The sequence below is a fragment of the Gekko japonicus genome, unplaced genomic scaffold, assembly GCF_001447785.1.
Source record: "Gekko japonicus isolate JY-2015 unplaced genomic scaffold, Gekko_japonicus_V1.1 scaffold175, whole genome shotgun sequence".
NCBI classification, from domain to species: Eukaryota; Metazoa; Chordata; class Lepidosauria; order Squamata; family Gekkonidae; genus Gekko; species Gekko japonicus.
The window spans coordinates 331,713-347,891 of NW_015166425.1; the positions used below are offsets into that span (position 1 = coordinate 331,713).

Here is a 16,179-nt window from a genome sequence, read left to right on the forward strand (position 1 = left end):
GTGTTTCACTGGAAACAGATCACCTCAGTTAGGCTGGGCATTTTTCGTGCATTTTGCGTTGTTTGAATCCGTGTCTACCTGCATTTCTTTCTTTAACCTGTTTCCTTTTTTCTTTGGGGGGGGGCTGGGGGGGGGTTGGGGGGGAGGTATTTTGCTGTTGCCGTTTGCTGCACAAGTGAATTTTAATATTTGCATCCCCTGGGAAACTCTCTCATCGGGAGAGCTGCAAGACAAGCATTTCTTGTCTGGAAGTGGCATTGGTGTATCTCCCATTAGCGTTATTGTTATTAGATAAACTTGCTGTAGCCTTTTAAGCAGTGAAGCATCACAGAACTCTGTTCGAGCATAACTTCTCTGGCCCTGTTATGTACCCACTGTGTCTGCCTCCATCCCATAAGAAAAAGGGTTTTTTTTTTGGAAATTGTAGCGATCCACCCTCTTGGCCTGAGAGTCTCCACCGCCTCCCTGGACTCTGGTGAAACATACTTACTCTCTCTGGGGTCTCCAAAGACGTTCAGCACTTCCCAGCAGAGGAGAGAGTGAGCAGAATGTGAGGATTTGGGGGACAGACGAAAGGAAGCGCTCCAGGAGTAACATCCTGCCACAGGATGTAGGGATGGCCACTAGGTTAGGTTGGACTGAAAAAGGGATTAGGCACATCCATGGAGAAGTCTGTCAGTAGCCGTTTGTCATGAGGATAGAATGGAACCTCCAGGTTCAGGAGCAGTGTTCCTTTGAATATCAGTTCTTGGAGGGGAGGGATGATGACGAAGAGAGGCTTTGACCTCTGCCAGGGCTATTTTGGGGCAGGAACGCACAGGAACGGAGTTCCGGCTGGCTCCCGAGTTGGCCACGCCCAGCAGGAACTCATTAGTATAATAGGCCACACCCAACAGCAGAAACTCATTAGGATTGGCTACATCAGGGGTGTGTGGCCTAACATGCAAAGGAGTTCCTGCTCCAAAAAAAGGCCCTGGGTTTTGACCACAAACAAGGTCAACAGAATAAGAAGCAAAAGGTGGGTGTGGCTGGATGACCACACTTCTGGTAACATGGGGGTGCGGCCTAGTGTGCTAATGAGCTGTGCTGTCAGGGCTGTGGCCCAATATGCTAATTAGTTTCTGCTGTTGGGTGTGGCCTATTATGCTAATGAGTTCCTGCTGGGCTTTTTCTACAAAAAGAGCCCTGAGTGCTCTTTTCTTGTGTGCCTCCTGGGGGCATCTGGTTGGCTGCGGTGTGACACAGGATCACAAACCCATGAAGCTGCCTTATACTGAATCAGGCCCTCGGTCCATCAGAGTCAGTATTGTCTACTCTGACTGGCAGCGGCTCTCCAGGAACTGAGGCTGAGGTCCTGGTCCTTTAACGACATACCGGGGATTGAACCTGGGACCTTCTGCATGTCAGGCAGATGCTCTGCCACTGAGCCAAAGTCCCTCTGGTCTAGAATGGCTCCTCTTATGTTTTTATGGGAGATCAGTGGTGGCTGAAGCACTGTCTACTCAGACTGGCAGCCGCTTTCCAGGGTCTCTCAGGCGGAGGTCTTTCCCATCACCTCCTGCCTGGACCTTTTACCTGAAGATGCCTGGGACTGAACCTGGGACCTTCTGCATGCCCAGCAGAGGCTCTGCCACTGAGCTACAGCCCCTACTCAGTCTGGCTGGCTCTCCAAGGTCTCAGGCAGAGAAAGGTCTTTTCCATCACCTCCTGTCTGGTCCTTTTACCTGGAGATCCCGGGGATTGAACCTGGGACCTTCTGCATGTCAGGCAGATGTTCTACCACTGAGCCAAAGTCCCTTTTGGCTCCTCTTATGTTTTTATGGGAGATCAGTGGTGGCTGAAGCACTGTCTACTCAGACTGGCAGTGGCTTTCCAGGGTCTCAGGCGGAAGTCTCTCCCATCACCTTCTGCCTGGTCCTTTTAACTGGAGATGCTGGGGATTGAACCTGGGACCTTCTGCATGCCAAGCAGATGTTCTACCACTGAGCCAAAGTCTCTTTGGTCTAGAATGGCTCCTCTTTTTATGGGAGATCAGTGGTGGCTAAAGGATCGTGCTGGGGAAGGTGATCTCTGTTCATTAGGGTCCCTTATGGGAACCCAAAGCTGCTTATAATGCAAAATTAAAGGACAAAAATCGAACAGAGGAAACAGGAGACGGGGGAGGGCCCCCCAAAACCCATTCAACTTCCCCTAGGTTTCCAGATAACCCCAATTTTCTTGGAACACCATTTGAAACCCCCTGGGGCCGATGGGCCGATGTGATAGCCAAGTAGATCTTTGGTGTGGTGTGACTCACAAGAGTGAAATGAGTTCAGAGCTAGTTTGCAGAATTATTTTTCTGCAGCTCCCTTTCGGTTGCCTGTATGGAGCTGCCATTTACAACACGGATCTGTTTCTTTGCAGTGATTTTTGCGTAAGGGATTGTGGTTTTGGGGGGTGGGGGGAGTTTGGGCAAGCACGGCTGGCAGACCTTGCTTTGTGTGAGAGCTTGAGTCGCGGGTCTTGCATTCGTTTCCTCACTAGCTGGAACAACACAGATGTATTGTAGTGTGCCAGAACTGCTAATGAGGCGAACCAAATAAAAAGGCTTGTGCACAGAACTGGCGTGCGTTTGTGGCCTTCTGTCTCTCTCTCCCACCTAGAAATGCATTGAATCCGTGTGCGATTTCACTGGTGACGCAGCAGTTCCCAATCTTTTCGGTATGGTGACCCGTGAGACAGAGGAGGGCAACGAAGACGGTGAGGGGGTCTAGAGTCCCAAGTCCTATGAAGAAAGGTTGAAGGGGGTGGGTGTGTTTAGCCTGGAGAGGAGACGACTGAGGGGTGACAGGATCACCATCTTCAAGTACTTGAAGGGCTGTCATGTAGAGGATGGTGCGGAATTGTTTTCTGTTGCCCCAGAAGGTCAAACCAACGGGTTGGAATTAAATCAGAAGGATTTTCAGCTAAACATTAGGAAGACCTGTCTGACAGAGTGGTTCCTCAGTGGAAGAGGCTTCCTCCAGAGGTGGTGGGCTCTCCTCCTCTGGAGGTTTCTAAGCAGAGGCTCGATGGCCATCTGACAGCAATGCTGATTGTGTGAACTTAGATCACGAGAGGGAGGGCAGGAAGGGTTGACTCAGTGCTTAGTTCTCGTGGCCCTTTCTTACACACCCAGGGGAATGCCGATCGCCACTTTGTGGTCAGGAAGCAATTTTCCTCCAGGCCAGTGATCCTGGAGGGCTTTTTTTTTTTGCTGTCTTCTGTGCATGGAGCCAGGGGGTCACAAGGAGGGAGGTATTTGTGAGTTTCCTGCATTGTGCAGGGGGTTGGACTAGATGACCCCGAAGGTCCTTTCCAGCTCTATGATTCCAGCTCTATGATTCTACTAGATGACCCCGGAGGTCCCTTCCAGCTCTATGATTCTACTTGGTAGGGTGACACTGACCCATCGAGGTCTGGCTCAAGCCTTTTGGTGCCCTAGGCAAACTATTACCATAGCACCCATCTGGCTCTGCATTCCATTTTCCATTGTGCTCAACCAGATGTTTTCCAGAAACCAACCGACTTCGCACAAAGGGCACAGCTGCCCTCACTATGAACCCCAAGCAAGCAGTATTCCGACACACACCGCCTTGGCATATGAAGAGAGAAGAAGAAGATTGGATTCATACCCCGCCCTTCACTACCCAAAGGAGTCTCAGAGCGGCTTACAAACTCCTCTCCCTTCCCCTCCCCACGACAGACACCCTGGGAGGCAGGTGGGGCTGAGAGAGCTCTTTCGAGGACTGCCCTTGAGAGAACAGCTCTGAAAGAACTTGTAACTGAAAGAACTTCGTTAACATGCTCTTCACCACTACAGCTCTGAGAGAACTTGTGACTGACCCAAGGTCACACCAGCAGCTGCATGTGGAGGAGTCGGGAATCAAACCCGGCTCTCCCAGATTAGAGTCCGCGCACTTAATCACCTCACCAAACTGGCTCCATACCACACATATGGAGGCTCCATGCTAGCCTTTGACCACCCTCTTCATTACTCCCTCTAATCCCCCTGGGGTTGAGGTCCCCTCTGGCCACTGACAGGGGATGAGGGGTTAGGGTTGCCAGATCCAGGTTAAGAAATTCCTGGAGATTTGGGGGTGGAGCCTGGGGAGGACAGGGACCTCAGTGGGGTACAAGGCCACAGAGTCCACCCTCCAAAGCAGCCATTTTCTCCAGGGGGACTGAGAGCTGAGGTCAGAAAGATGAGCTGTAATTCTGAAGGATCCCCAAGTCCTACCCGTAATCTGGCATTCCTAAATCACCCACCCACCCAAGAGTCTAAGAAGTACCCATCGGGAGACTTTTTACTTGATCAAGACGCTGAACTGCGGGCTGTGGAAGGTCGGTAGTTCAGCCGTTCGAGACCCGAGTGTGCCGCATGACGGAGTGAGCTCCCATCTCTAGGTCCAGCTCCTGCCAACCTAGCAGTTCGAAGGCAAGACATTGCAAGTAGATAAATAGGTACCACTTCGGTGGGAAGGTAACAGCGTTCCATGCGCCTTGGTGTTTAGTCATGCCGGCCACATGACCACGGAAATGTCTGCGGACAGCACTGGCTGTTTGGCTTTGAAACGGGGATGAGCACCGCAACCCTGGAGTCGGATTCAACTGGCTTTCGAGCAAGGGAACCTTTACTTTAATGCAGGTCACGGACGATCCTGTTCCCAGGGTCAGATCTTGGTTTCCAAAATGCAAAAGAGAGCAACGGAAAGGGCAGGGATGCCTATTAGGGAAGGCCGCCCAGTGAGTCACATTTAGAGGCTTCACTGCCCGTTTTGGGGTCCCAACCCAGAGGTTAAGAACATAAGAGATGCCAATGTTGGATCAGGCCAAAGGCCCCTCCAGTCCAACACTCTGTATCACACAGTGGCCAGAAATACCAGGTGCCATCAGGAGGTCCACCAGTGGGGCCAGGACATTAGAAGCCCTCCCCCTCTTGACCCCCCCCCAAGCACCAAGAATACAGAGCATCACTTGCCCCAGAGTCCCTATCTATACCTTGTGGCTAATAGCCACTGATGGACCTCTGCTCCATATGCTTATCTAATTCCCTATTGAAGCCGTCCATGCTTGTAGCCGCCACCACTTCCTGTGGCAGTGAATTCCATGTGTTAATCACTCTTTGGGTGAAGAAGTACTTCCTTTTATCTGTTCTAACTCGACCGCTCAGCGATTTCATGGAGTGCCCACGAGTTCTTGTATTGTGAGAAAGGGAGAAAAGTACCTCTTTCTCTACCTGCTCTTTCCCATGCATAATCTTATAAACCTCAATCATGTCACCCCTCAGTCGTCGTTTCTCCAAGCTAAAGAGCCCTAAGCGCCTTAACCTTTCATTATAGGTTGGGGAACACTAGACAGAATGGAGCCGGGAGAGCGACGAGGATGATCAGGGGCCTGAAGACCAAGCCGTAGGAGGAAAGGCCAAGGGACTTGAGAATGTTTACTCTGGAGAAGAGGTTGAGGGGGGACAGAATGGCTCTCTTGAAGTATTTGAAGGGCTGTCACACAGAGGAGGGGAAGGGAGTTGTTCCTGTTGGCAGCAGAGGACAGGACCAATGTTCCCTCTAAGCTGAGTTAGTGTGAGCTAGCTCACAGTTTTTAGCCTCCGGCTCACAAATTTTCGCCTTCGCTCAGGAAGGACGGCTCCAGAGCAGACTGATCCATGCAGCAGCCAAATCGCTCACTCTCAACTTTAATGCCAGTCGCTCACAAAGTAGAATTTTTTGCTCACAGGACTCCATAGCTTAGAGGGAGCATTGGAGGGGACTCACAAGAATGGGTTTAAATTAAGGGCAGGAAGTTACTGGCTGGATCTTTGACAGTAAGAGCTGTTCAACGGTGGAATCGGCCGCCTCGGGAGGTGGTGAGCTCCCCCTCCCTGGCAGTCTTGAAGCAGCGGCTGGACAAACACTGGTCAGGGATGCTCTCTGGGCTGATCCTGCATTGGGCAGGGGGTGGGACTAGACGGCCTGTAGGACCCCTTCCAGCTCTGTGATTCGATGATTCTCTGACTTCTCTAAGGGATCAAGGGGAGGTCTCTAGGTGGGAAAACAACATATCTTCAGGTATAGAGGAAGGGGCAGAATTTTTGTTCTTCTGCTCCCAAAATGCTGGAACTCAGGAATGTCCCAGTAAACGGGTGAGCTGTGGATTCAGGACCGACAGAAATAAACCTTTCAGTGTTGAACCCGCCATTAACTTGTATCTGAGGAAGGGAGCTTTGAGTCTCAGAAGCTTGTCCCCCCCCAAAAAAATCTTGTTGGTCCCAAAATGTGCTCCTGGATTCGAATCTAGCTTGATTAACTTGTGAAATTCCGTGTCGCACAATGGGGTAACGGAAACGCCCTTAGACGGCTTTAAATTGGGATGAGGCCGGTTCAGGAAGGAGGGGGAAGGGCTGTCATCTGCTGGGATTGCTAAATGGAACCTCCTGGTTCAGAGGCAGTATACCTCAGAATGCCGGTTGCTAGGAGGCAACAGTGCTGCTGTTGAACTGGCTGCGGGGTGCGTGTGTGTGCCTTTGAGCCCCTTCTGTGAGATTCCCAGTTTTAGGGCAAGGCATTTCAGAGGAGATGTTATTTTCTGTGCCTTCCCTCCACGAAGTCTTCTTCCAACACAGAAACCGTTTCCCCCTCCAACAGAGGAAGCCTTTCAGCCTCGGAAACAGTCATCATCGGAGGAATTCTTTCTCCCTCGAAGGCTTGGCAGAAGACGGTCACAGGTTACGGCTTCGGTGGAGTCCTAGAAGCCATCCCAAAGAGAGCGTCTCTCTGTGCACCTCATATCTTAAGGGCTTGGCTTACGAAAAACGTGCAAGCAAGACGCAGCTTGCAGATAATTCCGTTTATGAAGCGCTGAGCATGAAGATCAAGCCTCTGGCATGGAAGGGGACATCGTCAGCCCCCCCCCCCCCCCCCCCAAAACAAAAACCGAAGCAAGTTTCTAAGATTCTAGATCATGTCTGGCTTAGCTAGGAGCAGCGTGCATTGACTAGTTATGAAACAACAGCTTCTGCAAGTTTTGTAATAAGGCTAAAAATTATAATTAGTTTTGTGACAACACAGCTCAATATGTATAGGATGAGTGAATACAATTGAGGGTGAGAGAGCTCTTTCGAGAACAGCCCTTGAGAATAGCTCTGAGAGAACTTGTGACTGACCCAAGGTCACACCAGCAGCTGCATGTGGTGGAGGAGGAGGAAGTGTTTGCATTTATACCCTGTCCTTCACTCAGAGTCTCATTGAGTGGCTTACAATCTCCTTCCTGTTCCCCTCTCCACAACAGACACCATGTGACGTAGGTGGGGCTGAGAGAGCTCTTTCAAGGACTGCTCTTGAGAGAACAGCTCTGAGACAACTTGTGACTGACCCAAGGTCACACCAGCAGCTGCATGTGGAGGAGTGGGGAATCAAACCTGGTTCTCCCAGGTCAGAGTCCGCCCTCCTAACCACTACACCCAACTGGTGTAGTGGTTAAGTGCGCGGACTCTAATCTGGGAGAACCGGGTTTGATTCCCCGCTCCTCCACTTGCACCTGGCTGGATGTCCTTGGGCAAAGCGCCCCTTTGGAATTCTGTCAGAGCTCTCTCAGCCCCACCTACCTCCCAGGGTGGCTGTTGTGGGGAGGGGAAGGGAAAGGAGATTGTAAGCCGCTCTGAGACTCCTTTGGGTAGTAAAGGGCAGGGTATAAATCCAATCTCTTCTCTTCTTCTTTTACCTCACAGGGTGTCTGTTGTGAGGAGGGGAAGGGAAAGGAGTTTGGAAGCCGCTCTGAGACTCTTTTGGGTAGTGAAGGGCGGGGTATAAATCCAATCCCTTCTCTTCTTCTTCAGTAGCCCCCCCCTCCCTAAAAACACTTGACAGGAGCCCCGTTGGGGGCCTCTGGCTTAGTGGAAGAAATGTGTACAAAATAAATAATAAACTCTTAATCTACCTTTAAGGGAACTGGATTTTATGGGCAATCCCTCCCATACCTCCATTTGAGGCTTTCTCCCCATCCTAACAACCCTGTGAGATTGTTTAGCTTCAGAGAACATCGGACATAAAAACCTTTCTCTGAACAGACATTCGAACTCAGATCCCCAACTCCCATCATTCTCTGCCTCTCGCTGGCTCGTGTACCCTACAGGCTTTCCCAAGCACGCTGTCGTACAACCAGCTACATGCATCGTTCCTTATCATTCCTCACTCCTGGCGTGTCCTGGCCCCTGGGGCAGATGTTGTCCTCTCGCTGTTCCTAGCTGGTGGCGCTTCCCGCACGGATCTGCGTTATCCCCTTCATGTCTGCAATCCTTCGTTTTTTCCAGCTTCCCTTGGGTAAATCCCTCTATTTAATCCCTTAATCCGGTTTTGCAAAACCTCATCTTCTAAGCCGTTTCTCATTTCTTTCTTTTGAAGTTCCGCCTCGGGAGGTGCCAGCAGCCGGAGAGACTTGGCAAGAAACGTCCTTGCTTCCTGGCACGAGCGAGGCACCCGTTCTCTCTTCCAGCAGAAAAATCTGGAAGTGTGCCTTTAAACTTTAGTTTTATTGTGGGATGCTCTGGGGGTTCTCTTGAATGGTTGAAACATTGGAGTAAAAGATATTTTTTTTTAGCATAGCCGACTATGTTCAAAGTAATATTAGCAATTTAAGATTAACATTTATACAAGCTGTTGTGATGATCTCCTATTCTTGGGGTTTTAGTTAGTTGTGTTTTTCCTTCCTTTCTCCCTAGATGTAGTTACCCCTTCCCAAATTTTTCGTAGTCTATTTAAAAAATGCAATAAAAAAATCCCAACCGGGGGGCCAAGGGAAAAAAAAAGCTGTGAGCAGGCGATTTGGCTACTGCATCAGTTAGTTTGCTTGGGAGCCATCCTTCCTGAGTCCAAAATGTGAGCCAGAGGCTAAAGAACCGTGAGCTAGCTCGCACTAACTCAGCTTAGAGGGAACACTGTTTCTGACCCCGAAGAGGCCATTGGCATTACCCCAGGCATGTAAAAAAAGGCCACGAGAGCCAAACACGGGCTCATCCTTGCCCTCTGTCTCTAGATCTGCCTACATTCACAGAAGAGGTTTTCAGTCATGTCAGTGAAACCAGATTGAGAGCCAGTTTGGTGTAGTGGTTCGGAGCACGGACTCTAATCTGGGAGAACCGGGTTTGATTCCCCAGCCCTCCACATGCAGCTGCTGGTGTGACCTCGGGGCAGTCACAAGTTCTTTCAGAGTTGTTCTCTCACAAGCAGTTCTCCAAAGAGCTCACTCAGCCCCACTCACAGGGCGTCTGGTTGTGGGAAGGGGTTATAAGCCGTTCTGAAACTCCTTCGGGTGGTGAAGAGTGGGGTATCAATCCAATCTCCTCCTCCTCCTCCTCCTCCTCTTCTTTCATGCCAGCCACAAAGATCACAACTTTAGGCCTGGTTTTCCAAGGAGCTGCTCCAGCCTTTGGCAGTGCAGCCAGGCCATATGTGATCGTTCCAGGGGATATGGAATGTTAACATCCTGGGGAAAAAATTGCTCTGCTTTCATTTCAGACAAAGTTTCTAGACCTTATGGCTACAAAAATATTCTGGCATGCTCCCCTGTTCCTTGCTGGGAGAGAAAGTCTGGTGTGGCAGCGGTTTTTGAGCTGGTTTCCTTTAGAGGACAGAGAGCAAGCACACTGGAACTTGATGGGGTGTCTCCAGTGCAGGGGTGTCAAACATGTGGCTCGGGGGCCAGATCAGGCCCCCAGAGGGCTTCCATCAGGCCCACAGTGGAACTGGCCGTCTCCTGCTTCCAGTTCTGCTGCTGCCTCATCGCTTGCTTCGCCAGACTCACTTAATCACTCGGCCATTTCATGTTTTCCCCTGGGTCCTCTGAGCGTGAGATTTCTGTGGTGAATGTCAATAAATCAAAAGTAGGTTTGCAGCTTACAGAGCTAATGTTTTAAGCATGTTTTTATGTTAAATTAAAAAAATTCTTTGGGTTTGTGTCCTTTGTAAAGTTTATATCTCCGCTACCTGGCATTACATTTTATGACACACATGCCCAACAAGGTCTCCTTTATGTCAGATCCGACCCTCATAACAAAAGAGTTCGACACCCCCGCTCTAGTGTTTGCTCGATGCACAGATATCCCAGGAGAGCAGAGCTGGAAGTCGAGAAGGCAGCAGCTCTCAGAAAGGAAGAGGGACCCCACAGTCCACTTGAAGCTGGCTCTCATTTCTCATGATCTCCCCCCCTCCCCCATTTACCAATCTGGTGTAGTGGTTAGGAGTGTGGCCTCTAATTTGGGAGAGCTGGGTTTGATTCCCCACTCCTCCTCCTCATGCAGCTGGCTGGTGTGACCTTGGGTCAGTCACAAGTTCTCTCGGAGCTGTTCTCTCGAGGGCAGTCTTCGAAAGAGCTGTCTGCCCCACCTGGCTCACAGGGTGTCTGTTGTGGGGAGGGGAAGGGATTGTAAACCGCTCTGAGACTCATCCGGGTAGCAAAGGGCGGGGTATAAATCCAATCTCTTCTTCTTCTGGCCTTTCCTGTGCAGTTTCTTTACGTGAGCTTTCATACCTACTGCCTCACTCAGGTTGGAGGTTGGGATCCTCTCCCATTCTTTGACGGCGCTTTCCGTTAGACAGTGAGCTGCGGTGTGCCTCCGACAGCCATTTGAGAACATTAAGATTTGCTCAAAGGCCTCGATTCAGTCCCTGAAGGAAATCCTTTTACTGTAGCCGAACGGCAAATGCCCAACCAGATCTTCAAGAGTAAAACATCGGCGGAAACGGTCAGAATCCTGGGGAGGAAGCGATCGAGAGAGCCAGTTTGGCATACTGGTAAGAGCGGCGGACTCTAATCTGGTGAACGGGGTTTGATTCCCCACTCCTCCACATGCAGCCAGCTGGGTGACCTTGGTTCAGTCACAGGTCTCCCAGAGCTGTTCCCTCAAGAGCAGTTCCCAACGGCTCTCTCAGCCCCACCTGCCTCACAGGGTGTCTGTTGTGGGGAGAGGAAGGGAAGGAGACTGTAAGCCACCCTGAGGCTCCGGGTGAAGGGTGGGGTATAAGTCCAACTTTTCTTCTTCTCTGATCCATCGCATTTCCATCCCACCTGTCCTCCAAGGAGCTTGGCAACTGGTTTGCCTTAATGTTGTGTTCACACAAATCCTGTGGGGTAGATTAGGCTGAGAGGGGAAATCTGGCCCACAGTCGCTCAGCTTCACGCATGAGTCGGGATTTGTGTCCACATCTCCTGGATCCTCAGACACTCTCACCCAGGGGTCCCCAATGTGATGCTCATGGGCACCTGTTAACACCTTTTCTGGCACCTGCCAAGTATTTTTAGAAAGGGGGGGGGTTGTAAACTTAGCAACGCCAGTCAATGTAGAGGGCCCAGCAAAACCTGTGCATGTACAGAGTGCCCAACAGAACCAATGCCACTGTAGCAATGCCAGGTCATTAAATCCGGGGGGGGGGGGGGGGCCACGATTTCGGGCGGGGAGGGGGGTTGCAAGCTTTGGTCTGGCCATCAGCCACACTCCATTCTTCTACTTAATGGAATCCCTATGCATTTTTTTTTACAGCAAGCAAAAATAATTGAAAGAGAAAAGCATTCTGCACACCTGCAGAAATATTCTGACTCTACATAAGCATTAATTGTTCAACTATTATTAATCAGTTGGACATTAACAACTGCATGTAAGAATACAGCTATGGACTATATTTTATTATTAATAGCAGATAATCCCCCTTCCCCCCCCCCCGGAAAAATGTAAAATTACCATCAGGAATGGCCTATGGGAAAGGCACTCTGCCCATCGTTTCGGCATTATTAATACTAATTGTCAAATCACACGGTCTCTTTGCAGCCAAGGCTCCGGCTGCCTGCCTGCGATTTCCATCGCCCCAGGCTACTGCCTCGCCCTCGCCATCCTGGCGGCTCCCCACCAAATTAAAATTAAAGCATGCGCCACTTTCCAACAGGGGAAACTCCCCAACCAGGCCCTGTGTGGGCCCAGACGCAGGCAGGGCCCGGTGCGCGGTGCATGGCGGGAGCGGAAGTCCGGCGACCGCTTCCGAAGCTTCTTTTGTGCGCCGAGCGCACTGCATTTCCCGGCGTCCCTTTCTCCCCCAAAGCCCCTGGGCCGCGAAGTACGCCGGGAGCGGTAGTCTCCGCTTGTTTCCGCCGCTGGGGGCCCCCGCGCGGCCGGGAGGTAAACAAACTCGCTTTCCCGTCGTGCCCCGCGCCTGGCCGCTGTGTTGTGGAGCGCGAGCGAGGCGAAGGCCGCGACCCGGTTGGGGGCGGGGGACGGAACAGGGCGGGTGTGAGGCGGAGGCGGCGGACCAAGATGGCGGCATCTGGCTCGGGGGCCGCGGCGGGAGCCGGGCCGAGCTCCTCTTCGTCGTCCGCGGGCGGCGGCGGCGCGGCCGGGGGGTCCTGCTCCGCCGTGGCCGCCGCGGCCGCCTCCAACCCGCGCAAGTTCAGCGAGAAAATCGCCCTGCAGAAGCAGCGGCAGGCCGAGGAGACGGCGGCCTTCGAGGAGGTGATGATGGAGCTGGGCACGACCCGGGTAAGGAGGCGGCGGCGGAAGGGGGGAGCCGGACTCGGGCGCGGGGGCGCCCGCTGGGGGGCCCCACAATACCATTGGGGGCAATTATGGGGGGGGGGGTTAAGGTTGGTGCATTCAATAGGCTTAGGGGGCCGGAGGCATCCCTATAGATTGCTTTGTGTTGGGTTTTAAAGCAATTTTGGGGTCCTAAAGGGGGAAAAGGTTAGGTTGGGAATATTTGGGAGGAGGTTGAGTTGAATGGAAGAGGGTCTCCCTGGAGTGGAAATGGGGGGAGTCTTTCAGATGTGAGTCCTCATGGAGGGGGGGGGGTGTAAAGAGGCTGAGGGCAGTTCATGAAAAGGTATTTGGCGGCAGCGTTCCCTCTAAGCTGAGTTCGTGTGAGCCAGCTCACCGTTTATAAGCCTCCGGCTCACACATTTTTTGTCTCAGCTCAGGAAGGAGGGCTCCAGAGCAAACTTAATTCATGCAGCAGCTCAATCGCTTTCTCATAACTTTAATGCCAGTCGCTCACAAAGCGGAATTTTTGCACACAAGACTCTGCGGCTTAGAGGGAACATTGTTTGGCGGTGGGCAGGTGATGAGGCCACTGGGAAGGGGAGATAGGAGAGAGTCCCTTGGGATGGGTCCCTTTGATTTATCTCTGTTCCTTTGAAATCTTTGTGTGTGTTCTGAAACAATTGGAGGTGGTCTCTCAAGGGAAAGAAACAGCGTGGGAATATCTTGGGAGGGGGAAGGGTTTGAGGTAAAAGGTAGAGGGTTATCTCTTGAGAGGGAAGGGACGGTGTATTAGTGGGGGTTTACGCAATTGGGCCTTATTTTACTTTATTAGACTTCTGTCCTTTCCAGATTGTAGGCTCAGGGCGGTTTCCAAACAGGCAGAGCTGCAATGAATGCAGATTTTGCAATTAACACGTATTTCAAAAATCCATTAAAATTAGTAAAGCCACCAACACGACTCAACGGATAATATTAAGCCTAACAATATTGTGGTTCCTGTTGGCTTCTAGGATCTGCGGCCTTGGGGGGGTGTAGGGATAGAGCTTGGTATGGGATGGTCTCGGGCATGTCGCTTGGTCAGGTAATCGGGAAGAGGGCTGTTTCCCGAAGAGGAGTGTTACTGTGGGGGTGTAAATAGACAAGGCCTGATGGAAGGAGAACTTTGCCTTATACCACACCACTGGCCATCTCACCCTATATTGTCTACCTTGACTGATACTGATTATTCAAGGTTTCAGGTAGAAGTCTTCCCTATAGAATCATAGCGTTGGGCCATACAGACCATCTAGTCCAACCCCTTACCCAATGCAGGACCAGCCTAAAGCATCTCTGACAAATATTCATCCAGCCTCTTCTTGAAAGCTGTCAGGGAAGGGGAGTTAACCACCTCCCTAGGCAGCTGATCATGTTCTGTGTTTGGAGACGCCAGGGATTGAACCTAGGACCTTTTGCATGCAAGGCAGGAATTCTACCACTGAGTCACTGGTCCTCTCTGATGTGATAATAGGCAGGATTCTGTCAAGGCGAGGAGGATGCTGTGGAGGTGTTCTCACAGCGTGGGGGAGGTACCCAGAGGGTGTAGCAGTCTGGTGAGCTAATGGGGGTGGGTGGGACGGATCTGGGGGGGGGGAGTGGGGGGGAGCAATTAGATTCAGGCTGAGTGTGTTACGCCTAGAGAATTAATTTGGGGTTAACAGGGAAGTACTTTGAGTGGGCCCGATGAAGTAAACAGGGTAAAGTTTATAATTATATAGAGAGAGCCATTGTGGTGTTGAGAGTGTCTGTCTAGAATCTGGGAGATCCAGGTACAAATCCGTGCTCTGCTATGAAATCTCGCTGGGTTATCATGGACCAGTCACTCTCAGTCTAGTCTACCTCGTAGGATTGCTGCAGTAGAAAAGAGCAAGAGTCCAGAGCCAGTCTGGTGTAGTGGTTAGGAGCGCGGACTCTAATCTGGGAGAACCGGGTTTGATTCCCCCCTCCTCCACATGCAGCCAGCTGGGTGACCTTGGGTCAGTCACCGTCAATGCTCCCTCTAAGCTGTGGAGTCTGGTGAGCAAAAATTCTACTTTGTGAGCTACTGGCATTAATGTTGTGAATGAGCGTTTTGGCTACTGCATAAATTAGCTTGCTCTGGAGCCATCCTCCCTGAGCTAAGACAGCGACGTGTGAGCCAGAGGCTAAAAAACTGTGAGCTGGCTCATACTAACTCAGCTTAGAGGGAACACTGGTCACAGTTCTCTCAGAGCAGTTCTCTCAAGGACGGTTCTCTCAGAGCTCTCTCAGCCCCACCTGCCTCACAAGGTGTCTGTTGTGGGAAGGGGAAAGGAGATTGTAAACCACTCTGAGACTCCTTCGGGTAGCGAAAGGCAGGATATAAATCCAATCTCTTCTCTTCTTCTCTTCAGTAGCACCTTAAAGACTAACAAAATTTGTGGCGGGGGTGAGCTTTTGTGACTCAATAGGATTGTTATGAGGGTAGACTGGAGATGAGGAGAACAAGGTAAACCTCATTGGGAAGAAATGCAGAGTATAAATGAAGTTAGATGTATTATTTGAGGTGGGGAGTATCCTAAGAAGGCTATTTTGTGTGTGTTGGTGGAGAGACCTAGTGAGCTAATGGAAAGTACAGTTTAGGAAAGGGATTTGGAGGAGGCATTGAGGGAACATGAGGAGGATTATGGAGGCTAGATATAGGGGGGTGGGGTTAATTCTGTGGCAGACGGGGAATGAGTGGGGGTCCCTTGGGGTGAAGAGACAGAGGCAAGGTGCCCTGTGGGCATCTGGTTGGGAGCGTGTGGGGCACACTGTCGAGAGCCAGTTTGGTATAGTGGTTAGTAGCATGGACTCAAATCTGGGGGGAACAGAGTTTGATCCCCCCACGCCTCCCCGTGCAGCTGCTGGTGTGACCTTGGGTCAGTCACAAGTTCTCTCAGAGCTGTTCTCTCAGGAGAAGTCCTTGAAAGAGCTCTCTCAGCCCCGCCTGCCTCACAGGGTGTCTGTTGTGGGGAGGGGAAGGGAAAGGAGATTGTAAAGCCGCTCTGAGACTCCCTCGGGTAGCGAAGGGCAGGGTATGAATCCAATCTCTGTCTCTCGCTGTGGCAGTTCAGAAGCTGAGTATTGGGCTTCTGCTGCTCAAAAGGGCTGATTCAAAGCCGCTCGCCTCCTCAAGGAGGGTGCTCGTGGCAGCATTGCGCACAGATGTGTCTGCCGAGCGCCAGCACGGAGTTTAACTCTCACGGAGACATCATATGGCACACCATAGAGGAGGAAGCAGGGTCAAGACAGGCTGTTCTGTGGCACTTGAAGGCCCGCCTCTTCTTTGCTTTTGCTGCGCCAGGCTGACCTGGGTTCGCCCGAGGTCCGTGTTGGATGGGGGAAGGTTTGGGTTAACCCCAGAGCTGCCGCCGCTACCGAGATCCTGCAGCTTCCACCTCTTGTTTCTGTGGAGCCTTCGTTGTCCCCGGGTGCAGGCAGCAGGCGCTACTCGGCTTACCGAGTACTGTGGACATGGAATTCCACATGGATTTCACTGCCACAGGAAGTGGTGGCGGCTACAAGCATGGACGGCTTCAAGAGGGAATTAGATAAGCATATGGAGCAGAGGTCCATCAGTGGCTATTAGCCACAAGGTATAGATAGGG

At 51.5% G+C, this 16,179-nt stretch overlaps 1 protein-coding gene across 1 annotated transcript in view; it reads left to right on the forward strand.

Moving 5' to 3' along the window:
• The first annotated feature begins 12,316 nt into the window (after positions 1-12,316).
• CRTC2 (CREB regulated transcription coactivator 2) overlaps positions 12,317-16,179 on the forward strand; it is a 69,579-nt gene continuing 65,716 nt past the window's right edge. The window contains exon 1 of the mRNA XM_015411720.1: positions 12,317-12,538. Within this exon, the coding sequence (XP_015267206.1) occupies positions 12,317-12,538 (222 nt within the window). The remainder of the gene's footprint in view (positions 12,539-16,179) is intronic.